This window comes from Pectinophora gossypiella, chromosome 18, assembly GCF_024362695.1.
Source record: "Pectinophora gossypiella chromosome 18, ilPecGoss1.1, whole genome shotgun sequence".
Lineage (NCBI taxonomy): Eukaryota > Metazoa > Arthropoda > Insecta > Lepidoptera > Gelechiidae > Pectinophora > Pectinophora gossypiella.
The window spans coordinates 4,909,626-4,936,188 of record NC_065421.1 but is presented as its reverse complement, the minus strand read 5'-3'; the positions used below and the strand labels follow the sequence as shown (position 1 = coordinate 4,936,188).

At 39.1% G+C, this 26,563-nt stretch overlaps 1 protein-coding gene across 5 annotated transcripts in view; it reads left to right on the top strand.

Annotated features, from left to right (window-relative positions):
- Positions 1 to 26,563, top strand: part of LOC126375150 (uncharacterized) — a 371,263-nt gene that overhangs the window by 339,359 nt on the left and 5,341 nt on the right. For 4 of the 5 annotated variants that reach the window (XM_050022004.1, XM_050022005.1, XM_050022006.1 and 1 more), the window contains 10 exons: positions 1,801 to 1,956; positions 23,457 to 23,642; positions 23,739 to 23,877; positions 23,953 to 24,206; positions 24,294 to 24,878; positions 24,951 to 25,175; positions 25,262 to 25,466; positions 25,631 to 25,816; positions 26,029 to 26,267; positions 26,383 to 26,499. In XM_050022004.1, coding sequence (XP_049877961.1) covers positions 1,801 to 1,956; positions 23,457 to 23,642; positions 23,739 to 23,877; positions 23,953 to 24,206; positions 24,294 to 24,878; positions 24,951 to 25,175; positions 25,262 to 25,466; positions 25,631 to 25,816; positions 26,029 to 26,267; positions 26,383 to 26,499 — 2,292 coding nt within the window. The remainder of the gene's footprint in view (positions 1 to 1,800; positions 1,957 to 23,456; positions 23,643 to 23,738; positions 23,878 to 23,952; positions 24,207 to 24,293; positions 24,879 to 24,950; positions 25,176 to 25,261; positions 25,467 to 25,630; positions 25,817 to 26,028; positions 26,268 to 26,382; positions 26,500 to 26,563) is intronic. The other variant, XM_050022007.1, reaches the window with a different exon arrangement.

Below are 26,563 nucleotides of genomic sequence, written 5' to 3'. Positions count from 1 at the left end.
AATTAGATACATATGTGAAAATAATGTATAGTTCATCAAAATCTTGACCACTTAGAACAACACCGAGAATAGGCTAGTTTCCAACCAGTCAAATCGGTTACTTTTTACTAAACGTCAAAACACTTAATTGGGTATTTGACCGAGTCAAATAATAATTTGACCAAAGTATGGAAAATAATATTAAGACACGACGAATTTATTAAAAACTTCATACAAGGAAAGCTAGAAGGAAAGAAAGGAAGGGGAGACCAAGAAGAGCTTACATGGAACAGATTAAAGAAAAGGTTAACGTCGTGTCTTATAGGGAAGTCAAGGATTGGCATTTGATAGACTGGAATGGAAAATACTACACCGACAAGAGCGTGGCTCTTAAATTGATGATGATGATGGAAAATAAATTATAAAATGCTAATCAATAAATAGAAGCCAGTCTAAGATGATCAAAAATCAATTCCATTTTATTTTTCGACTTGTTTTCCAATATTATTTATGAATTAAGTAACATAAGTACGACGTTTAACCGCTTTTATTGATGACGTCACAAGATAGTATTTCCATACAAACTCCAAAGAAAACGTTCGTTTTGTCGTATCGTAAAAAGTATCTCATTTGACTAGGTTGTCAAGTAGCCTATTACTACCTATGGAATTTGTATGAAAAAGTAACCTGGGACGTCATAGAATCATCACCATCATCATCAATTTAAGAGCCACGCTCTTGTCGGTGTAGCATTTTCCATTCCAGTCTATCAAAGGCCAATTCCTTGACTTCCCTATAAGACACGACGTTAACCTTTTCTTTAATCTGTTCCATGTAAGCTCTTCTTGGTCTTCCCCTTCCTCTCTTTCCTTCTAGCTTTCCTTCTATGATGTTTTTAATGAATTCGTCGTGTCTTATTAGGTGTCCAATCATCTTGCCTCGTCATAGAATAACGTGACAAAATGGCGCACTAATTATTACATTTTTCGTTATTAAAATTCATGAACAAAGTAAATAAAAAAAAGAAAACGTTTTTTGTCACCTTTATATCTGTCTTTATTTAGTAATCAGAATTTCATATTTTATCTTTGACCTAGGAAACTACCCAATCGAGGTAGCATAGTAGGTTCAACACAGATTCAATACAATAATTAACAATCATAGGCCGATTATTTGTTTATACACAAATAGCCTCCTATCTGTAATTCCTATCGGGATATACAGAGCCAATAAACTCACGCCCGCAATCCGTAATGTGGTTGGCTGAGCCCCCAGCTACTGCAATTTCCAGGCACATTTATAATGCCCAATAAACATTGCACTGATTCAATCCAGCGCTGGAATGCTTAGCAGAATAATGTGATGTAATGTAATCACAAGTATACTATACATTGTTTGAGGTTTACGCGGTTATTGTCCTAATTAAAACACATAATACGTTACAATCAGGGATATGAGACTCCCGATATTATTATTTTTTCAGTCATACCGTGATCATGGCACTTGTCATCATCATCAATTTAAGAGCCACGCTCTTGTCGGTGCAGCATTTCCATGCTACTTTTTAGGGTAAAATGGGGCAGTGGTTTCCATCTTGCCTTCCGCCCCGCAGTACTGTCTGACACAAGATGGCACTTGTAACAGTGTTGAAATATCGGGAGTCTCATGATTTTAACGCGGTAAAATACTCAGTATTATGTGTTATAATTAAGACAAGTATGTCTAAAAGATTTTTATACTACTCACCAATCGTTAAGTAAACTAACAAAGAGAAGAGAGTTTATCTTTAGAAATATGTCTGACCTAAAATTTATATTCCAGTCGAGCAACTCAGGATCGGAGAAGTCGAACGGCGCACACATAGGAGGCAGCGGGGGCGGGGAGAGCAGTCCGCCGAGCACCCCGCCGGCGCCTGTCACCCCGCCAGCGAGGCCCAAGCCCAAGAGCAGCAGCAACAAGTCCAAAACTTGCCACACTGTAAGTACTACCTCTCATAATCTTCTTCTATCGTGTGGGTTGTGAGATCGATGTTCGACTTTATCAACCCTGGTGTCAGGATCACTGCTCGCCAATGGGACAAGCGTCATGTAACGACTACGTACTTACGCCAGTAAGCAGTAACCGAGATCAACAGTTTATCGTTCCTTCCAAAGCACGTAATCAGTTTACTTTTGGACAATCTACGTTTTGATGGGTGATGATGAGGTGTTGGAAATTTGTTAGGTCTTCTATGACTTTCGGAATATGTTTTCATATTTTTTCGACATATTTTTTTAATATCATAGGCGTGTTAACACGCTCATTTCGTAGACCGCTCACTTAACCTAAAGTTATCAGGCAGGCATCACCAGTGACTGCAATCCAAATTTCCAAGCCAGCGAAAAAATTTAAATACTTACCCACAAATTGATTTTTTTATGATTTTCATTCTAATTAAATTTACATTCAGTATGTTATAACATTGTTAAAATGTAGCTTAAATGCTACCTACCTACAGTAGGAGCAGCAATTTTCCTCAATTTGAATCCGTTAACTTTAAGCGTCAATACAATACAATTCCCCTACAACAAAGCTATTTGGAATCAAAGTACGTATAATGCTGTTCAATCACCGAACATTGTTCAAAGCGAAGCGCTACGCCACGTAGCAACATAAACGGCTACGTAATTCCGTAGCCCGTAGCCGTGGCGTAGCATTTACTGTTATACTTAGATTCTCCTTGGTTTACTTAGTATTAGACTGGCTTGCCAAGTCCGAGTTTGGCAACAACGTTGAAGCACAACATTTGTGTAACTTACTTAACTAACTCCATATTATGTAGCGGTCTATAAAGGAATACTTCCAGTTTTACGAGGCATATAACGAGTTTGTATGAAAATGGGAAAGTATTGGAAAAGTATGCGAGAGGCCGCCCACTGAAGTCGCTATAATTTTATACGCGTATAATGTGTTTATAATTTTAGAAATGGCTGGACATATTATGACAAGAAGAGGTTAAACAAAATCTTCTCTGCCTTTCCAAGAAAAGTAGCAATTCCCATGGCAATATTTACAGCACTGAAGTGAGAAAGGATTGTAACAAATATTCTCTGCTAATAAGCAAATAATAAACTATTTACCTGTTAATTTATTCACAAACAAGAACCACAACTATTTGGCCGCAACAAACTTAGGAAACTTTGAACCAATTAAATGAAACTTTCATAACTATTGAAGATAATTGAGTATTATTAGAACTCCTATTACGAGCGACAGAGTCACAATGGCCAATGGCATAGATCGTTTCCAATGGCAAAAGTTTTCTTGGCAAAGGATGATAATAATATTTCAAAACTATGTCGGTATATAGCCCTAATGGGAAAGAAAATATAATGTGATAAGTTCAATCACATACAATCAAATAGTACATTTTTGTAGGAATGGTAAATGAACCATGATAGTGTGAACGCTAAAACGTGTAATGTATCCTGTGGATTGCTTTTTTATCAATATTTGGATGATATTCACTCAACCGTGTTTGAGCCCTCAGCATTTCCTATTTGTCCGGCCAAGTAGTGAATGTGGCAGCAATTCTACAATAAGTCACATCAAAAATAAGCTCACCCGTATCCAGAAGCGGGACGTATACAGGGTGTCACTAACATCGTAACGAATACTGAGGGGATGACTCGGACCAAGATTCTGAGTTAATATCAAGTGTATTTTCATGAAGATTTTACTTATTTTCAGGACTATAATATGGCGCTTTAAGCTACATGGAACCCGATCATTATCATCTCAATATCATTTTTTTTTTATTATTTTCCGACTTTTGCGACGGAAAACTCCAGTTGATATCAACTCAAAATCATCTCAGGTCTGAATCATCCCTCAAAATTTTCGTTACGATGCACTGACACCCTGTATATGCTGTTTTTGTTGTGTTATGTTATGACATTCACTACACAAATCTATCCTAAAGTATTTTATTTAAACACAGAAATGGATGCATTATAGGCGATATGCCTGTATCTTTTATTTGATATAGCTTATTGTAGATTTGCCGCATACTCGTATGGCATTTACTACTTGGCCTGAGCCAGTAACTACATAATATTTATTGCAAAACTTAAAATCACCTACTCATAAAGGGCAGCTTTCCTGAACAATTTTTGATTCTAATACCACAATATACATACATACATAAACTGCCTATATACGTCCCACTGCTGGGCACAGGCCTCCCCTCAATCAACCGGAGGAGGTATGGAGCATACTCCACCACGCTGCTCCACTGCGGGTTACTTACATAAATAATACCACAATATACTTACATAAATTACAGGTCGGTAAAAACGTTAATGTCAAATATATTCAATGTAATTCAATTCAAAAGAAAGTCTAAAAGAATATTGTAAAGTAAAGGATTCCTAAATTAAATTGAAAGACACTGTCTCATCAGATTAACTCTAATTAGCTTATTAAAAGTACGAGATTGATTTGTAACGTAATATAATAACTTTTAGTAAAAGATTTACGTACAGTTTTAATGATTTATGACTGTAATTTGATTTATTTTTATTTAATGATTAAATGATTATTTGTTACATAATAATAACGAATCTGATACAGTGAAATATGTATCTACCTCTCTTTTACTTAGATAACAGAAGTAGGTTGTACATGTTCCACTGCTGGGCACAAGCCTCTTCTCAATCAACCAAGGAGGAGGTATACAGCATACTTCAACACGCTGCTCCACTGCCGGTCGCCACCGACCGGCGGGAATAAACCTCCACAGGTTTATTCATTTATTTTTACTCCACCTTGATACGCAGGTCATGTTGTTCTAACAGAAAGCTCAGGTGAAGTGTGGGGGGTTAATTCATCTTGCGACGAATATAACTCTGACTAGCCCAATAGGGAATATAACCGTCATGTTACGTAATGGTCGGTATATCATTCTGAGTTTCAAAGAATATAAACAGTAGCTATTACAAAAATCACTGACATAAGTAACGAAAGCAGCAGAATTCCTCGGTCGGCGGTTTACAACATTCCCAAGGAAGATATCTCTCTTCTCACTCTCTCTATCTCTTTCCTGCCTTATATTCTCCTCTTTTTGAAAAATACTTGGTATTAAGTAATCCTCTCATAGTGGCCAGCTTGCGGCCATGTACGCATATCCAAGATATTTATCACTTGTAGTAATTTATTCAAGTGGCCGATTTTGCGAATCAAGTCTCTCTGACCCTCACCCAATTCTTTTGTGCTAATAATTCTTGACCCATTGTTCGAACGAGTCTAATCTCGCCCTTGTATGGACAGTCGTGGGAAATAGGGCGAATCTTATACAAGGTGCAACATAATGGTGTACTTAGAGGAATGTGTTATACATATTTATATACATATATACATAAAACGAGAAACTGACTGACTGACATATCAACGCACAGCCTTAACGGCTAAATGTAGGCACTTGAAATTTGGAAGGGACGTAGCTTAGGTACCGTAGAGGTGCACTAAGAAAGGAATTCCTGAAATTCCCACGGGAACGGGAATTAGCGGGAAAATCCTTTTGTATGAAAAATCTAAACCGCTTAAGTTAGACGCTTGAAATTTGGCATGCAGGTGGCACCTTAGTAACCTTAAAGCTTAGTTGCAAAATTGCCCCGGGAACGGGAGTTAGCAGGAAAAAACATTTGTATGAAAAAATCTAAACCGCGTAATATAGATACACGCCACGCGGACGAAGTCGCGGGCAAAAGCTAGTACTTATATATAACAAAAAAACCTACAATATAACAAAAATAACAATAACATATCACCACAGCCACAGCTTATCACACTACTACTTAGCTCGGTGGACCGTAGGTACTCTGTTCATCGAATGTCACGAGTACTAATATGTATACACTTTGAAACCATATCACATTAACTTTTTATACAAATTAATCCGTGTCTCATTAAATGTCAAATATGATAGTGCGACAGAATTATAAAATGGGTTAATATTGCTTATGACTGTACCTCTGCTAGTCCAATTAGGATATAGTCATGCTTGTCTGTTATGTAATATTTATCTGTTTCTTCTTAGCTGATAGCTTAAGAATTTGCAATTCAATGTTGTTAAAAAAATGTATTGAATAATAATAATAACGTTTATTTTCCACAAAAAAGTAGGTACAGTGCATTACAAAATTTCTTAGGCTAAGTATACATTTATAAGTAAATTTCATAAGCCTCTGCAGCCGAACTAGGTGAAACCTGTATCTCAGCATGCAGAAGCTTGAAGCTTCTTTGCTTCTAGGTTAATAGTTTACTTATGATTTATATGTACCCTATTAGCCTAATTACAAAATATAAGCTCAGATCTATGTTCCCAATTAGGGTGCCTCCATGAATCAATTGTATGAGAAACTAAATACCCACACTTCACTGTGCTTTCTGTCAGATCAGTACAATAGATGTTGATCCGTATCGCCTACAGTTTATATTCTGTTACGAGTAATTTATAATATTTATATAATAATAGATTGTTGGTAATGAAACCACGAATTTTACGACTTGTAGATATGTGTCGAGATGGTCGTATGGTCCGCCAGACTGTCGGCTGGACAGTCAAGCGGACGGTCGGGCGGTCGGGAGATGTCCGTCGGATTAAATCGGCCATTCATCAGCCTTTGTTCGGGTTTAATAATTCAGCCCGACCACCCTCTACCATGATTCTGCGTGTGCTGTCACGAGATTGATGTTTTTCCCTTAGTTTTCTTTACGATAGAGTTCACTCTGAAAATCCAATTATGGACAACTTCAGTTTTCTATTCGTTATTAATACCTTTACAAAAAATACTAAAGTTAAACCGTCTCTAAATAATTTTGAATTTGAATTTGAGTTTTGAAATTTAAAAAAGAACAATTTTGAAATCACTATTTGTAAAAAGCGAATATACATAATATAACGTAACGTACTTACCTCAAAAAAGCTTTTAATTGTAATGTCATCAATCTTCATCCTCTAGCCCTTATCCCACTCTATGTGGGGTCGGCACACATGTATTCAGAATCAGAATCATTTATTCAACGTAATTATCATGATATACTTGTTGAAGGACAATGTAACATTTTTGAATTTACGTCATTTCGCAAGGTGTTACGGTTGACGAGAAGAAATGAAAAGAAACTGCAACAGCAACACATCTTTTAAAAACCAATGAGGGTTATTTAATAACTATTCTTCTTCCATTCCTCTCTGTCAGTCGTATCATCAGTACTCACACTTTTCACGCATGTATCTTTCACACAATCCGTCCACACTTTTTTAACATGTAGAATGTCTTTAAAAAGTGCAAAAACGGGTCATGGTAGCGGCCAGCGGGCAGACTCGCGAAACGTGATCCACTGCTCCACCTGTTCTCGCCAGCCACCGCACACATGCCAGCTCACTGTGAAACCCCGCCAAATCACCCTAGTTATTTATACCTACTCGCAACCCTACTGATTTCACGAGAATTGTAAAACGAACTAAGTCTACTATTTGCTCGGTTGGAAATTTTATTTACGTTATCTGTGCATGAACGATTTATTTATTTACGAATAAACAAATACGAAATTTTACTTTATTTGAGATGGACAGTATCGCAATGTGAAGCCCGGTAGGTTTGCACAACTTATATTTTAAAATGTATATTTTGAATCAGCCAATTTTAAAATATCAGTCTACATAAAGGATAACTTCGAGATATATAACACTCCTCATTCTCCTCATATTATATACAGTTTTGTCGAAGTAGGTGTATCTTTGTTACTAATATATAGCTGCAAGTAAATTGTTACTATCAACTGGGTCTTTGTTGCATTTTTATTCAATAAATTATTATTATACAATATTAAACCCGTATTATACTTACTTAACCTCGCATCTGTCGAGACACAATAGATTTCACATTGTATCTGGTCAAGATCTGCGTTACGACAGACGGGTTATTAACAATCTCTTCTATCGTGTGGTGGTGAGGTAAATTATCATACCTTAACAACCCTGGTGTCACGGTTATTATTGGCTGTTATTGGCCCAGGGGCCTTTGGCCGCTCAATAATTCTGGACGTAACAGGACATGGCTCATGTAACGACTATAGTAGTAAGTAAACTTACTTACATCAGTAAGTAGTAACTGGGACCAACGGCTTAACATGCCTACCGAAGCACGGATCATCTTACTTAACAATAATTATGACGTAATAATAATGTAACAATAACTTTAATGATTCAAACGCTTTTACCCACCAGAGCCATATATCATATAGGTCTTTCCTATTTAATAAATGTTTATAATACTTACACCTACACGCCAATACCTTCCGGAATACACGATAAGAAAGTATAGCATACCAATCTAAAATAAAAAAGCTTTTACAAAAATACATTGTGATGATCGGCATTTTATTTGTTATACTATTTTTGACATAACTAGACCAATTAATTACTAATTTATCGGACTTAATATTGTATAATTTTATCAACTAATTTATCATATTACCAAAACTAATTAGTCCCCTGAATCAACAGCCAATTAATAAGCGCACTTTCATTTCACATCTAAATACAATTCTGCTCATCCACCTAATAACAAACCAACTAATACCGAATACGGTAGGCGAATTACCAATGCAATATTAATATTACTGGCCGAACATTGGCTGACTATTGGGCTGTAATCCGGTCAGGTTAGACCCCTCGAATTATAAAGACGATTTTGTATGACAGTCCAAGTTATGCCGGTCGGTATTCCGCTGGCTTTATTAAAAGCACTCACTTTGATCGGGCGGGATGTGACGTCACCCGCAGGAAGCAATAAACCCGACACAAACAGGAGTTTCATAATTACAAGCCGAACACAGGTTTTGTTCAACGCATTGACAACGGTATGCCTTTGAATCCGCTTTGCGCTACTTCATTATTGGATTTGCCGTAGGTATTTGATCGTATATAATTATAATTACATTATGATTACGTTTTGTAGAACTTGCGAGTGTGTGTGTAAGTAATTGAAGCTTATTACAATTTATTGGATTCGATATCGTGCCATATCAGACCCAATTACTGGCATCGACATGTGTATTGTTTTGTATGGATACTGTTTCACAACAACTGGACGATATTAAAGTGATAACTCGTCTTTCTTTTGCACATGTTTAGGCTTTCAACAAGATGGATATAAAACACTGTTGCACATTATGTTTATGGTTATATGCGTATATATTCCAATTTCAAATAGACTTCAATAAAGCTAACAATGTCTGAACAAATATTACGTTCGATTCAATCTTCAATAAGCTCTCCCCTTAATTGGTTTATCAATAAGTTGTTAACAGTTTAACGAGTACCTAATAAAGTTTGCAAGCTCATTTTAAAATGGAGAGCTTTATTTGAATAATACACTAAATAATTTCTCAAATAGATAAATCAAAACTGAACTATGTATTTATTTCAAAAAGATTATTAAAAACATTTTATAAAAGGAGGATTTATTGCAATATAATAATAATAATGATAAATTTTATTTTATGTTATTTTATTGCAATAATATAAATTATTTATTTATTATTATTAAGCCCATGATTACAGCAAAAAATCGTTCAAAGAATCCGCGAAAAAACGCGTGATTTACATCGTAGTGTGGCGGGGTCGATTTCCGGCTCGGACTCTAAACGTGATATCAGGTGGTTTCCTGATTTGTTCGCTGATAATGGCAAGATTTAAAGAACCTAGTAGATCTCTCACACATACGCGCGCGCGTGTTAAAGCGCGACTCGAGTCGATTGACTACATAATTGTCACATTCTTAGTTATTTCCTTTGACAACCAGAGCTAGAGACTAATCCATGGCCAGTAAGGTGGTCAGTGCAATACAAAGCTATAATCACAATATGAAATAAAAAAGCCACCAACCTGACTGCTGCTGCGCCGGGCTCCAAACCGGGACCAAGTTGTACCGACACAGTTCCTTGTCAAATTCACCAACTAACACTCAGTTGTCAATTTTCGGTAGCTTAAACAGTTTTTTCACAATAAATTCGCAGCAAACAAATTATTCGTGACGGACCCCGCGGTCGGCGCGAACAGAGTGACGCCATATTGGTTTTGATCAATGACGCGGTTTGCCGCGGCTCGTATACGTGAGGCGGCAGATTTAAATCGCAGCCATGAGATGTATATTATTCCTTATTCTATGCCATGAGTATAGTTTTCCTAGTAAGGAGTGGTATTACTTAAATCTGTATCGAGCCATAAAATGTGCTATGCTATAGACAGCGATCTCGGAGCAAAGATCACGTCAGGGCGATGGAAGTAAGGGTCCAGTTTTATTTACCCTACGTGACTTCAGCCTGCCCTCTGTATTGTCACATCGACCGATCGTAATATTGAGGAAAACGGACAAATAACTTGCAACGAAACCTCCACTCAAATCTTATTTATTACTGTCAATTGGAAACATTTAAGATTATGCAAAAGTTATTTACGTGACTTGCAAACAAGACTAACATTTGCTTGTTTTTTTTTTACTTTTTTCCGTAAGAACTAAAATCGGCAAAGCAACAATAGCAGACTATCGCATTCAAAATAACAGAGCATCACGCCTATATCCCCGAAAGGGTAGGCAGGCCGACCGAGGTGTGTACAGTATACAGAGTGTTAGTGACATCGTAACGAGAACTTTGACGAATGATTCAGACCGTGATTCTGAGTTGATATCAAGTGGAATTTCCTGTCGCAAAAGTGTGGAATTCAAAATAATTAAAAAAGCACAAAATTGTTAATGAATTTTCCGACAGGAAATTCCACTTGATATCAACTCAGAATCATGGTCTGAATTATCCCCCTCAGTATTCGTTAAGATGTCGCTTACACTGTATACATCTACCCCTCGTCAGCTATGTCAGTTTCACTATTATTTATTTTGAAATATACTTACCTAATACATTTCCCTACATAGCGATAAAATCTACTATCACACACTGTTAATAGTGCTTCTTTCATCACAGTTACATATACAATTCCTCCATTATAAGTTAATCAAGCTCGTTTGCAGAATCATGCTGACATTAAACCTGAACTATTTGTGTTTACACAAAACAAACACACAGGTTGAACGCAATTAATACAGACAGTCCACTGGTAAGCGAATGTAAAATTAAAACCACTTGCCCGTAAAACCGCGTGCAAACTTCATTATTACCCGGTAAAAACTGAAACTACCACATCAGTGAGTTACCCCGGTAAATAGCTAATTCAAAATTCTATCCTAGTTTTAAAACTTTTAATAACGTTCTAAAATTCTTTTACGTTTTTTAATCCGTTACGACGCGAAATCGAGCTTGCTTCGTAATTAGCGCTGTGATGTTTTTGCAAAATATGTAGGCAGGATGCCCGACAGAATGCTCGTGTTCATTTTCTTGTTTATTTGTTTTTATGGAGTTTGATCTACTCTCTCCCCGCATATTCAAACTAAAAAAGTAGTGATTTTCACATTTCCTGGGTAAGTAGAAATCGTCACTTACTATCAGGCGAGACTGTGGTAGAAGAAATAAAATTAATATGTCGCTATGCCTCTTAATCATACATAAAATAAACATAATTTAAACCGCTGCTAAAGCACATGCCTCCCCTCAATTAACCGGAGGGGTCTGCATTGCTCCAGTGCGTTTGATCATGCTTACCTTTTTATTTTCAATTGCTATACTTATATTAACATCATGCCCTCTTCATGATTCCTCTAGCAACACCCCACAGTGCGCACTCACTTATCTTCCCACGAAATTCCAGGCGAGCACAGTACAATACTCAATTTTTACGAGCAAAATGTTTTGCGACGGTACGCCATTCTTTCTAAAACCAATTTTCGGCGACGGAGCATCTATCTCACGGCGTTCAATAAGTTTAGATTGGGGCTCTCGCTGGTCGAACCGAGGCTGCAATTTCTGGTGGCGACCACAAATTGCATTCGCCGCCTCTACGGACCCCCGCCGATTCACACCTCCAGCAGATTTAGGACCGCGGCACAGTTGTGGCGAACGACTCGAGTTGATATAGTTAATAAAGTACTTACCTATATCTTAGATTGTGTTTCCCGTAATTTTACATTGCGTGAACGCGTTACAGGACTGCGTTGTAAACTTTTCGGTCATTCAGAAGTACAGATGTAAAATTATCTAAACCCGCGAACACGCATGATGTGAGAGGAAGCGAAGGTGGTGTGTCAGGATCGTAGTAAGTGAATTCCGTGGTCTCTGCCTACCCTAAAGGGAAAAAGGCGTGACCTTATGTGCATATGTAGATGTAAAACTTTATTAGATGGCTTTTATGTAAAAGCCACTGATGTAAGAGCGCGTAGAAAGTAAATCAACCAATTTAACTGACGTCACTGAACAGGCGTACTTGATCTATTTTACCATTCGCAAGTTATACAGCAGGGTGTGTGCCCTCCCCTAACAGACGCCCCGGTGGAATTTGTTACTGTCCTGTCTGCATCGAATTTTACGTCTCGGTACCCCGCAGCCACGTGCGAACTCCAAATTCGATTCTTTTCAGCTGTCAGCGGAACCCTGAATATTTCATAGCTCCCTCATTTTTTCCACGACAACGAGGAAATAACTTTAACAGAAACTTCGACGTAATGTTCGAAATGAAGACACGCTTGAATGTCTTTCAATATTCCCCAAAACATTCAATAATAAACGTCAAAGCAGATATTATTTCAACCCTCGTGCAATCTCGTGACTCCTGAGTTACTGACGTCCTGACGTTGGCTGTCGAGAAGATTTCCCTAACTTAGTTTACAACTACAAAGTTGGCCTACTTTGCTCTCCCGCTAATATGTTCGGCCCTAAGCTTACTTATTTTGATTATAGTTGTCGACCAGGTAAACTTGAACCCTTGTTACAACTTGTAGGTGTTTTAATTTATTTAGTACCAAAGACAATCTGCTTACGTGCAAAGATTTTATTTTTTCATTTATTTATAAGATTCCACTACGAAACGGTTTTTGATCACTTCTACATTTTATTGTGTACGATGTAGGTACTACCCGTGTTATAATTATGAACCTTATACATATATAATATATAATAAAATAATATGATCAAATGTTATTCATTCCAGGTAAAAAATTGTAATGTTAATAAATTGACACCACAATTTTGATACTAGGGTTAGGGTTGGGGTTCTGGGTTGAAACTAGAGTGTTCTAATGCGAGGCTTTCCTGGAGAAAACACATCGGAATGTGAATTTGGAAAAATGCGCTAACGGTTTTCACTTTAAGGCGAAAATATGTATATTGAAATTCATCATCATCAATTTAAGAGACACGCTCTTGTCGGTGTAGCATTTTCCATTCCAGTCTATCAAAGGCCAATTCCTTGACTTCCCTATAAGACACGACGTAACCTTATCTTTAATCTGTTCCATGTAAGCTCTTCTTGGTCTTCCCCTTCCTCTCAAATACTGAGAATTATTGAGAACAGGAGAGGCAAGATGGTTGGACACCTAATAAGACACGACGAATTTATTAAAAACATCATATTGAAATTATAAAGCCCAAATCAAGTTTAACATAGGTGAAAGAGGAATGTTTTTAAACCCCTTTCAACAAGCTATTACTATGAAAGCGAGTGTAAAAAGTTGACACGAACGGGCCAGATTGCCCATTTACCTAATAGCACTTAGAAAGTTATCCTTGTAGAGGTATATGGCGGTAATCCCGTAGGGATCACTTTCAAGTGGCACGTGAACGGCCATTGTTCAAACCGACATAACTAACTTTATTATTAATTATTATTGCAATTTATTTATTAGCCCAGTTGGTTGAAGCCGTGGTAGTCCAGTTGGTAGAACGCTTTCGTCTTACTTTGAGGTCGCGGGTTCGAATCTAGCACAGGCCTAAATCAATGATTGTCGAATTTGTTTTCGAATTCATGCTCTGCGGTGAAGGAAAACATCGTGAGGAAACCCACATTGCCGCGAAATCTATTTTCGGAGGTATGTGACCTAACCTGTATTGGGCTGATTTTCCCTTCGCGGGATAGAAGGTTAGACAGGAAGTCGCTTCTGTAACACACCGGGTCTGTCAAATCTTCAGGTTAGGTAAACGGACCCCTGTGAAAAACAACACCGCTCTGTACCGCCCCAACACAGTCATCTATTACATCACAATCTAAGTAACCCTACCCGTAACACATATATAACTCACGCATAGGAAACTCTCACAGTTACATAACTTACGAAATCAAAGTTTGGTGAAGTTTGACGAACTATCTGGCTGGTGATAGATTCGTTAGGGGGCGCGAATCGCATGGGAGTTCACACCTGCGATTGAAAGTATAAGCCTTATCCAGACAGCGCTATTTACACGCGTATTTTAACATAATAGTACATTCATGGAGCTCGTTGGCGTAGCGGTAAACGTGCTCGGTCTGCGATTGTTGAAGTTAAGCAACTTTCGCAAAGGCCGGTCACAGGATGGATGACCACAAAAAAAGTTTTCATCTCGAGCTCCTCCGTGCTTCGGAAGGCACGTTAAGCCATTGGTCCCGGCTGCATTAGCAGTCGTTAATAACCATAAATCCGCACTGGGCCCGCGTGATGGTTTAAGGCCCGATCTCCCTATCCATAGGGAAGGCCCGTGCGCCAGCAGTGGGGACGTTAATGGGCTGATGATGATGATGATGATGATGAGTACATTCGTGCTGATTTCATTTAAAGACTGCACAAAGCGTCATATGCTTGCTTTTGAGATCAGCCCCGACAAATGGGAAGACCTGGCCAGTGACCGGAACAACTGGAGGACGTCTTTGGCCGATGGGTGCAAAGCACACGATAAAACCTCGTTCCAGATTCTAGCCGACAAGCGCGAGAGGCGACACAGACGTGAGAGGGCCGTTTTACCACCTGTACCATCTAATAACCCTCAACTACAATGCCAGTCGTGCGGCCGCTACTGTCGCTCTCGCATCGGACTTTACAGCCATTTTAAAAGCTGCCACAGAAACGCTGTTTGAATCATCTGATAAAGATGTAAAGGCCTGAGATGATGATGCTGATTCCAGTACTAACCATCTAAGTTATACCTGTCATTTTTTTATCCGCCGAAAAGGAAAGGGACGGGTTATCGACAGGCATAAAATGGAACACTCGTCAATTTCAGGCACAAATCTAAAACAACCGTCTAAAAATTTTACATTGCGTCGGTATCGGAGATCTACTTCAGACCTGAACTTACCGATCAGGTAATATGCTGAGCTTTCCCTTATGAAATGTCTAACAAAAAAGATACAAACCCTCTGTGGAATATTAGATCATTATATTGTGGAATCAAGTCTTTAGTGCGTCTGACGTAGTTACATACTTACGCAAGTTCTCTTCGAAATCAAAGTTTGTTAAAGTTGAACTCGTTGATGGATGGTAGCTTCGTTAGGGCGCGACTCGCATGGGATTTGGCCCCTGTCAAATTGCCAATTGGGCCACCAACACCGTAGCGGCTACCATTTTCTGTTTTTGACTCATATGTGCATATAACGATGCGCTTTCTAAACGAACTATCGAATTTAAAAAATGTGATCTGGATAACCCAAAGCAAATACTGTTGCTTGGTTATGTACGTTGTAAGTAAGTATATAAGATTCATCATTTTCCTAGCGTTATCCCGTTTTCACAGGGTCCGCTTACCTAACATGAAGGTTTGACAAGTCCGGTTTTTTCACAAAAGTGACTGCCTGTCTGACCTTCCAACCCGAGGGAAACTAACCCAATAGTAACATATGTCCAAAACGCATTTCTCGGGTAAGTATGTGGGTATTCTGTTGTTTTCCTTCACCGCCGAGCACGTGATAATCATTTATGATTCAAACATTCGAAATTCGAAAACAAGATTGCAAATCATTGGTTTAGGCCTGTGCTGGGAAAATATATATATAATATTGTTTCAGCAAAATAAGGTAAAAGATGAACACCGCATCCGCGTAGAATAATAGATAAGGAGATGGTGCTTAAAAAAATCAAAAAGAAAAAAGATTAGATTTCCGGCAGGACGTGACCTAACTTAACGAAATTCCGGCCGGCTTAGTACATTACTACAGGAATAAAACTACCGAAACTCGAATACAAGTACTTAGTAATTGTGATAAATGTTTTCTTACCACTGGTTCCCGGGAGAAATTGCTTCTTCTATCGTGTGGGTTGTGAGGTGGAGTACCAACCTCATCAACCCTGGTGTCAGGGTTACTATTGAGCCGCCAAAGGCCCCTGACATAGCTCATGTAACGACTACTTACTTACATCAGTAAGTATTCACCGGGACCAACGGCTTATCGTGCCTTCCGAAGCACGGATCATCTTATTTTCGGACAATCAGGTGATCAGCCTGAAATAATTTTTGTGATATGTCCCCACCGGGAATCGAACCCAGGACCACCGGATTATGAGCCCAACGCTCAACCACTGGACCACGGAAGTCGTTATAAGATTGCTGCTTAGCCAAAGGCTGCCAGATTGTACTGTATCTTTCGTCCATGTGTGTAAAACTTCTTTTGTATGTTGTGTGCAATAAAGTATTATTGTATTGTACTTAAGGTAAGTATTTGACTATGCAGGGGCCTTAGCCAAAACACAAACGATTATGTAACACGAGAGTGTAATCGATTAAATATAAGATTGAATATAAGTAAACCTATTTTTAAGAAAATTTCAAGACCTTTTTGTTAAATAAACTGTAACCTCACAAAATTTACCTTTTTATAAATATTAGAATATACTAGATATATAGAAGTATAGATAAGCTGCTTAATTTATATTTAAGTTCGCTGTTTAAGTTCGCCAACAAACTGTTTTGCAGTTTGGCGAAACATAACTTTTTTAAAACCGCAGTGTTTATTTTTTAAATAAATAATTTAAAAAAATAATAATGGGGTGATAGCAGCTCACATGCAGGCGAGTACGCAACCCGTTCGGTACTTTTTAAGCCACCCCGAACAACAGTAACAATGTGAAAATCTCTTGGAAGCGTCCACTTTCATCATTATTTATTGCAATAGGCGTAGAAGCTATTTGATATCGAAGTTGCGAAAGTGCCGTAGTTGAGGCCACCATTAATAATGTAGGGTGACAACGACACAGGTGCCTCGGAGCCACGCCGCCGATAAACGACGTGATGCATAATTGAGGACATATGTCTACCCGGCTTACGTGACTATCCCTAAATCTTCTAAGTGCGCTGTATCAACTTAAAATAGCTCTCGTGATGGATTACCTTACATCGAAAAATCGGTAGAGGCAAGCTGGCTTTCTTTTTAATGCCAGGTGCGAATTCTTTTTTGTTCTTATATCATGACATCTCCACCAATCTGCAGTGGAGCAGCGTGGTGAGGTATGTTCCATACCGGTTGATGAATATCAACATCATTACATACCGTAATGATATATTACGGTGACTAAGTTTTTAAATACTTTAAAATGGACGACGCTTAACTATGATAGAGAACCCAATCAATACATCATAAAAGCTTAGGTATAGCTATAGCGTAAGAACACATATTTTTTTTTAAACTAACCTCGTAATAAAATCAAGAATCGCAAGACAGTAAATTATTTTAAAAAGACAACGCGACGGGGGCTGAAGCCAAAGGAAAAATGAGTGCATTAAAATGTAGCGCGTTAGGGGAGAGCCCCATTTGAAAGTAAAAATAGTCTTGACCTTTCTAATGCTTAATGATCTTTGACCTCGACACGTGGCGGGGCGCGGTGCGGGGAGCGCGGGGCGCGGACCGTCCCGACACCTGTCCCGCTAACACTGTGACCCCCGTATCTTATTTGGAAAGAACACGTCATTTAAATTTTCACACGACTACATTTTGTGCGTTTTGTCCCTCCTTTTTCTGCTTGATGGCTACTTCCGGGACTCATTTATTATGTATGAGTATTCACGTAGGTATGTTTTTGTTTTGTTTGTATTTGGAAGCAATACCTACGTATTCAAAATTGTCGGAACGTTTTTAGGAACTTCTTTTGGTTTTGGTTTCTTGGTGGCATTTTTTTTGTTTTGGTTAGTATTAGAATTATTTAATCATAGAATACTCCAAGTTTTTCTTTTCTTGTCCCTAATCATGCGTGGAAAATTAAATAGAAAGACACGTGGATCACTAATGTGTTTAAAAATGCCATACATTATACCTACATAATACCAACTTGCCGCGGACTTGCTTTCTAAATTTCATTTGTTTCTTTTTCATTTGTTTTTAGGTATCAATTTTTCCATTGCTCGATGAAACGTGGATACTCAGTTCATCTTGCGATGGATGTACGTACCTCTGACTAGCCTACTTGGGAATATCTTTATGAGCTTATTAAATGTTGTTATGTGTTATGACTTTGTTCATATTTTTACAATACAATAAAAAATAAATGTCCCAACATGTTTTATGTTGACTTTATGTTGTTTACATTAGAAATAATTATAGACTTAGTGACTGTTTTACCCTCTAATTACGTAATTCGATTTACATAGTACCTACTGACTAGTTTAGATAAACAAACGAACCTGTTTGACCTGCTGACCACTAGAGATCAGCCCTTATCGAGCAAGATTAAATACATTCCCACACACTATGATAGTCGCAATAGTAACTGGGTCCGCGAACTCGCAGGTGCCTCCATTCGTGTGGGAACTATTGCAAATTACAACGATGCTCTTTGTAAACAACTAGTTCACCTCATTTGCATCCCAATCATTTATTCAGCAAAGAATTAATAGAAAATTTCGAGCGCGGATTCAAAGCATATGTAAATTAGCCGTTATAGTAAGCCCATCGGCTTTGTGCCGGTCAGTTTATCTCACAATTCGCGAGGTCGCGCGGTGAGGGGTCATCTCTCCGATATCTTTCTCATCCATTGTACAATCATTCCATTTTCGAATATCGTGAGATAAACACCATCGCCAGTTTAGAGGTGAACTGTCAAGCCCGGCGCCAGTGCTCTGTTTATTATCTTATTTACTTTTTTAAGTTGTTTAAAAGTTTAAGACTTAGTTTTACAGCCAGTGCTTAAGTGTTTACGACTATGGATACTCGTTAAATGTCGTCAAGAGTTTGAAAATGGACAACTGGATAAGTGAACTTTTTCAGCCGAACAGCCTCAATAAACCAAAGGTAGGGCAATTCATTCGGTTACTATCTTTGCTATATAATGTAATTTTCAACAAGTAGAGTACCGAGGTTGTAAACCGTCAAATTTTCCTGTGACAAGGGTCGTGTTGAAAACTTGAACATAATTCCAATTTATTTTCCGTCACTACAAACTTGTACAAAAGCAGTATGTATCTATCTATGTCGCGGGCAAGTTACACGATAACTGCGGCCATAGCTCAGAGGCACTACACGCCGGCCATTTGTTATGAGCAATACCTTCTGCTGTAATAACAAGACCATTCGTACCAAAAAAGCAGAACACAGTGGAGTTAACTGCGGTACAAGGATGATGTATGGCAAAAACGCTCGCGCAGCTCCGGAGAGCATCTGGTAGCCTCGTAGCACCTACCGAACATTAACCTAACGAGCCGCCCTAATGGCGCCAGTTAGGGCTGCGACACACGCCGAAAAAACCAAATCAAATAAATTACCCGGCCCAGTTTTAACATGTGTCCTGCCTGGATATTTGTCAACCGACAAAAACGGTTATCTCGAACGTTTCACCCGAGTACAAAGTAACGGGTGTGGATGCACCATTAATGAAGCGGATTTTGTGACGCCGCTCCGGGAAACGTATTATCGTTTCAAACTTTTGTTTAAACCTCCCGGGTGCAGGTGTGTTTATTCCTGATTTTCTGCGACTTCTATTGACGTTAGCGCGCTACCAACTTTTACTATTGAAGAAAAATAGAAAACTAAAGTTGGTGGAACTTTACACCGAAGAAAAAGCTGTTCGCTCGGCTATTGAAATTTTTCAAGAGTTTAAAAATATTCGCGTCGCTCGGCGAGGCAGGCAATTATCTGGCCGAAGTTGTCTCCAACTTTATTTCCTCACATTTAAACTTCAACTTTAACTAGTGAAGATTTAACTACTTACTATGTACGGTGAGTTTGATCCGTTTAAAATGAACGCGTCGTGGATGCCTAGTTGGCTTTAAATTTTGTAATGTGAAGACTTAAATATATACTCTGTTCTGTCTGTGTCTGCATAAATCATTGTTGTCCTAGTGGTGTTATCTGTCATACAAAAATAACTTAAGTAATTATTACATTCATATGTAAGTCTATTTCTTATTTTATTTTATTGAAATGTTATTACGTCCCACTGTAGCTGACTCAAAGACTTTCTTCTCTATTTACGGTTTCCTGTCTAAAAAATTAATAAAAAATATTTATTTCCCTCTCAACAAGGTGTTAAACAGAGGAGTTAAAATAAAACATCATACTTTTTTAGTATCCGCGAGGAGCGATAGCTTGAAGTACTTACTTACAGAACCCTAAGAACACCAGTGCAATATGATTGTTATACAAAATTCAAAAAGTAACAACAATCGATTATATCAAATTAAGTTCAGCGAAACCGTTTGACGCGACAAGATATCCTTAAGAGGCTCCTGTAACTCCTGCGAACCTGACAGCATTTAAGGGACGGTTACTGGAGCCGTTTAGAGCCTCCCACCTGCTAACCTGTGTCGAGGGCATCGTTTCTAGTTAATGTTTATAACAATCGACCGACTTATGCAGAGTTGGCATTGAATTTTCGAATGTGATGTCGGAAAATGTATGGGTGAAAAGCGTATGTTATGTTGGGATACTTTTATGTGTTAATTAATATTTTACCACCTAACTAGGTAGCTGTAATGAAACTAATGTATTAATTATTTTCGACCTTCTTAAAAAAATTATAGCTTAACAATAAACTTATTTGAATTTGAATTTGATTTACATTCCAAAGGCAGAATCTTTCTTGTATAAAAACATCGGGGGCCTGTTGTATTTCCTAATGTTTATAGTCCTAAAGTCGATTTTCCGAACATCATTTTCCTAATATTTAATTGTACTAATGTTCGATCATCCTAAATATTGATTATCCTACCGTAATACTTGTCCTAATATTCTTTAGTTCTAATATTAATGTCCCTAAAGTTTGAAATTCCGAATTTTTCATTCCCTATATGATCTATTTGACATATTTTGGTTAGTTGTGACCATCGAGGCCCGAAGGGCCGAGAGGCGGCGGTGAAGATTTGTTTCGTAACGACAGCAGTCACGGGTGCGAGCGAAGCGAGCACGGAAATTCGCGGCACCCCGACACTGTAGATATAGGTTACGAAGGCTGTATGGCAGGGGGCGAGCAAAGCGAGCCCCCTGCCATATAGCCGAGTGGGTTAGGTTACTCTTGTGACCATCGAGGCCCGAAGGGCCGAGAGGCGGCGGTGAAGGTTCTCTATTGTATTCCCTAAAATTTCTTATCCTACTTTTTATTTTCCTTCACATTTTATTTAGGACTATACATTTTAGGAATATAAACGATTGTAACTATGGACATTAGGGCTTACCATCATTAGGATGAAAAAAAATAGGGCAATGAACACTAGGAGTTAACAAAATTGGACTAGGATCATTAGGACATTCGATACTTAGGACTAAAATGTGAAGGAAAATAAAAAGTAGGATAAGAAATTTTAGGGAATACAATAGAGAACCAAAAACATCGTATCAAAACAGTTTGTAATCATTTTTATAATCCGTAGGTAGGTACTTAAAACTTATACTTAGGACGTATTTGTCGTACTTATTCATTCATAATTCGTAATCATTTATATTCGCAATAAAAATGGTATTACAGTTTGCAGATGGTCAGCATTTAACATTTGGTCTACATTTTTAGTTATTTAAATTATAACATGCAAATATTATAAATTTGCAACTTGAAAGTTTATTTTCTTAGGTTGACTCGCTAAGTGTTTTCCCAAAATCTCCACATTTGTTAAGACAGGGTAAACCGCGGCAGCCCTGCTCTAATTCTGTTAGCTTATCGAGCTTCTCATCTCGTATTCTATCATCGTTAAAACGAAATGACACACGGTAAATATGTCTGTTTCGCGATCGCTCAAAGTTTCTGCGGGCTCATCAAATAGATACCTACATATCTAAAAAATAACATATCTAATATATCTAAGATTCTGCTCTCTATAAAGTATCAACTTGGTAGAACTAGCACAGACTCCCGGTTTTTTTTTTGCGTGACTTATTATAGATTTGCCGCAGACGACATTTACTTGTCCGAACAAAGTCTCCCAGTTGCAATTAGTTTTATAGGTCAAATAACACAATTATAAATAGAACAGATGTACCTAATATATATAATAATAATAAAACACTTTATTGCACACAAACTTACAAGACAGGATAAACATATTCTAAGGTGGGCAAAGGCGGCCTTGTCGCTAAGAGCGATCTCTTCCAGACAACCTTCGGCAGAGTACATAATATACTCGTACAGCTGCAGTGTAGCGTACAAAAAAGTAAAATAATAATTATAAAATAATATAAGTATATTGTACATCAAAAGCAAACAAGTATTTAATGTTATTAACGCTAATTATAAACCGATATGAATTAGAGGGAGGCTCGGTATTTATCAGCGTGATAAACAGCCGGTTAAATAATAGCGTGAAGCGTAATTAGCCGGAGTTATCCGGTGATGTATGGCCCGCTACAATGGCGGCGGCGCAGCGGAAATCCGCAACTCATTAAAATTCTACCTGAATGAATAACTGCACTGCGCCGCCTACGCAACACTGATTCTTGTACGCGTAACGTAGTAAAATGTGTGTCACCTACTTTTTGGAAGGGGTGGACCTAGGAGAACATTTATAAAACAAAAAAAGGGTTTGGCGGGAAGAAGAGAGGAATGGCGATTACTCAACCGACAAGAGCGCAGCTCTTAAATAATCAGAGAGACATCACACTTTTTGTACTTACACAATAGGATGGCGTTACACTACAGGCAATCCATACAATCATCTCATTCTTACCTACCCGCGTGACTTGTCAGTCACAGCGAGACAGACAGTCCGCGCCAAGTAATTCTTAGCGGCTTACGGCTATTTAAAACTAAAGTTAGACCAAGAGGGGGTGAGGTCGGCGCCCGATTCGAATTGGTGCGGGGCGTAGAGTTACCGTTCTAGTAGTAGATGTAGTTACGTACTTTATTCTGTGACGGCCTTTGAACATCTCTTTTCAATTAAATGCAATGTTCGGTTCCCTCCGCGTTAAAGCTCTGAGATTGACCTATAATTACTGATTTTCTATAAAATCTGCAAACATTGCCGAAAGTCCATCAAAATCCATTAACTAACTTGAAATATTAACGAGCTACTGCTGAAAATCGAAAGTTTATACCTTGCAATTACGAAGTACGTAATAGGTTTGAAGTCTTTTGAACTTTTGTAAAAGTCATCTGAAATTTTCACAGGCGCAGCAGGGTAGTCAAAAATGCGGGAGTGGCGGCGGTGGCAGCGTGGTGGCGAGCGGAGCGGGGAGCGGCGCGCCTCGAACCAGCGAGGTCAAACCGGTGGAATGCAACCTTTGCCACCGCAAGTTCAAAAACATACCAGCTCTTAACGGCCACATGAGGCTACACGGAGGTTATTTCAAAAAGGTTTGTATGTTTGTTTAGTTAGTCATTTGATTAGAACACAAATTAAATTTAAACAAATAGAATGATTGGATAACTCTACAACCGATATTATTTCAGGATTCAGACAGTAAGAAATTAGACAAAAAGGAGTCCACCGGCCCTCCGCTACAAACCGCATCCGTTTCCGTTCGCGCACTTATTGAGGAAAAGATCATCAGTCGGCGCGGAGCTACAGTCACATCTATGTCTTCTACCGGTAGCTATTAAAAGTCTTAGTTAAAAAAATATTTTCATACAACTGTAATCATACAATTGCTAGCAATGATTTTAGTATCATTATTTCAAGGTACAACTACAGAGACAGTGGTTTCTCGAACTGGGTTCGTTGCGCCCGCGCCTCCACCGTTAACTACGATCCGTACTTCAGTCGCATCGCCCGCGTCACCTGTGCCGACGTCTGCGCAGTTCGTCTCACCACGAGCGCCACCCGTTGTCACAGTCGCAACAAACATCTCTACCTGTATTACCGCGGCTGCACACCGAGACTCGACTCTTATAGAGCTCTTGAAGAAAGGGAACTCAAAGGTCTTTAATTTTCTTCACTTGTTATTCTTAAAACACCCACCTACTTCAATTCAGAAATTTCAAACATACTTACTTTTGTTTTGTCAGGTGGTTAAAAGATCAGCGTCGGACCCTGGGCAATCATCTCCGCAACAAGACTTCACATTTCGACCGGAAATCTTCGGAGTTTCATTCAATTCAGACGATGGTTATTTTTCCCCGGCACTCAATGAAGATACCTTCCAGTTTACTACTACGCCAGAACAGCTTGACGAGCTCGCTTCTTTAGAAGATTATGCAACAGTCGCTGCATCTATACGAGAACGATCTCCTGTAACCTTCCCGTCCAGTAGGCGCCTTGCTGCAGTTCTGAACTCGCCGCTACCAGAATCTTTAGCGGACTTTGGAGCTTGCCATGGCGGATCACCCGTGCCGTCGCCAGGAATGGGACACGATAAATGGACAGCACATTCTCCGGGATTGTCTTACTCTACCGGAGATTCTCCGGGACTAGCGTACACAGCGGCATCGCCGGGGGGCAGTTACTCAACACAGCCTGAATCATCTCCAGGATTAGCTTATCCAACTCCACCAGCGTCTCACGACGCGCATTCACCAGCGCACACTGCCCCACGTGCATCATCACCGCTATCAGCTGCTTTTTTCACTGCCACGATGTCCAGTCAGGAAGAGGTAGGTACACTAAGAACTGAATAGAAGCAAGGGACTAAAGATTAACATTAAACGAAATATTTGTTTTTTCAGGTGGAGGAAGCCCTTGAGGAAGTGTTACCCGAAGAATGCCGATCACTCGATGCCTATGCCTTAGAACCTGCGCCAGCACCACGGCGCATCATGCTAAACTCTGAAGACCCACTATTATCAAGTAGCCCCCGCGATTTCTCTCACCAACGGCCCATGCGGCGACACCATCGAATGATGACCAGTTTTCCGCCTATGCAGTGGCAACAAGATGCATCTTCTCTACAGGTAACTTTTAAACTGCCTCACGTAATTATTTTACTGACTCAAAGATGACGAATGTCTTTAAAAAGCTTGGTATGTGTTCTCAACAGGTTTGCGTAGAAGGCCGCGATACAGTTCCAGCGGTGTTCTTAAGTCCAAGCAGCGTACCGGCGTCACCTCAGAGACGCAAGCGACGAGCCTCACCTGCTGGGCCGTATCGTTCCCGCATGCGTCGATCCATCCATCACTACACGCCGCAACCTATTCTGCCTCCCGATCGAGATGGTTCTGGATTGTTCATAGAGCTTACAGCAGGTAATTATTATTTTTTTTTTTTGACGTGACTAATTGTAGAATTTAGATTTGCCGCAGATGGCATTAACTACTTGGCCGGCCAAATTTAATTCAGTTAATTTTGAAACTTTATAAAAAATGCGAATAAATAATATGTCTTATGCGTAAAATCACTCCAATTCCAGGATTGGCAACAACGGAGACCGATGTGTTGTCTCAATTGGAAGAGCCTCGACCACCGCAGATCAACATCGGAAGGGACCACCAAGCCGATATACCGGAGCTCTGCAATGACCGTATAGACTTACATCGGGCTCCGGAACAGCTTCTATGGGATCCGGGTATCAACGATGCTCTGGACGACGGCGAAGGTGAGCACGGAGACTATTTTGGCATCTCTTACTCTAGAGTTATTGGCAATGCCAAAAGAGAACCATTTAATGTATTTTACAGCTATTTTGTTCAAACGTGCGTATTTTTTAGTCATGCTCAACTTATAAGTCAACTTATATTTGAAATTGCATTTAAGTGCATTTAAGTGGAACTTGAACTATCGGGTTAATTGTGAGTTCTTCTCTTCCAGTGCGTATGTTTATGGAGCTGGCGATGTGCGCGGCGATGCCAGTCGGGGGACACACTAGAGAATACGCCTTGCAGACTCTGGGGGAGTGCGGGGGAGACATCAGAGCAGCGACTCTGCGTCTCATGTCGCGGCCCGCGGCGCCGTCGCAGCACGAGTCGCGCTGGACGCCGGAGGAGGTGGAAGCTTTCTTAGCAGGGCTAGGACACTACGACAAGGATTTTTACAGGATTGCGCAGCTGGTAAGAACATTTGCAGTTTATGAAGCTATTTAGAGTCGTAGTCAATACATAAATATGATAACTACTCAACACAGTTCGACATTCAAATATTGTAATGTTGCATTTTTCTTTACAGATAAGAACAAAAGACTCGAAGCAGTGCATACAGTTCTACTACTTTTGGAAGAAAGTGACCAAAGACTACAAGACGCTGTTCTTACGGAGCTGGCATATGGAGCAGCAGATATCACAAGTAAGCACCACCGCCAATTCCGGGCTACAACATTATGTCTTCAGGCTTACCGACGAGTGATGAC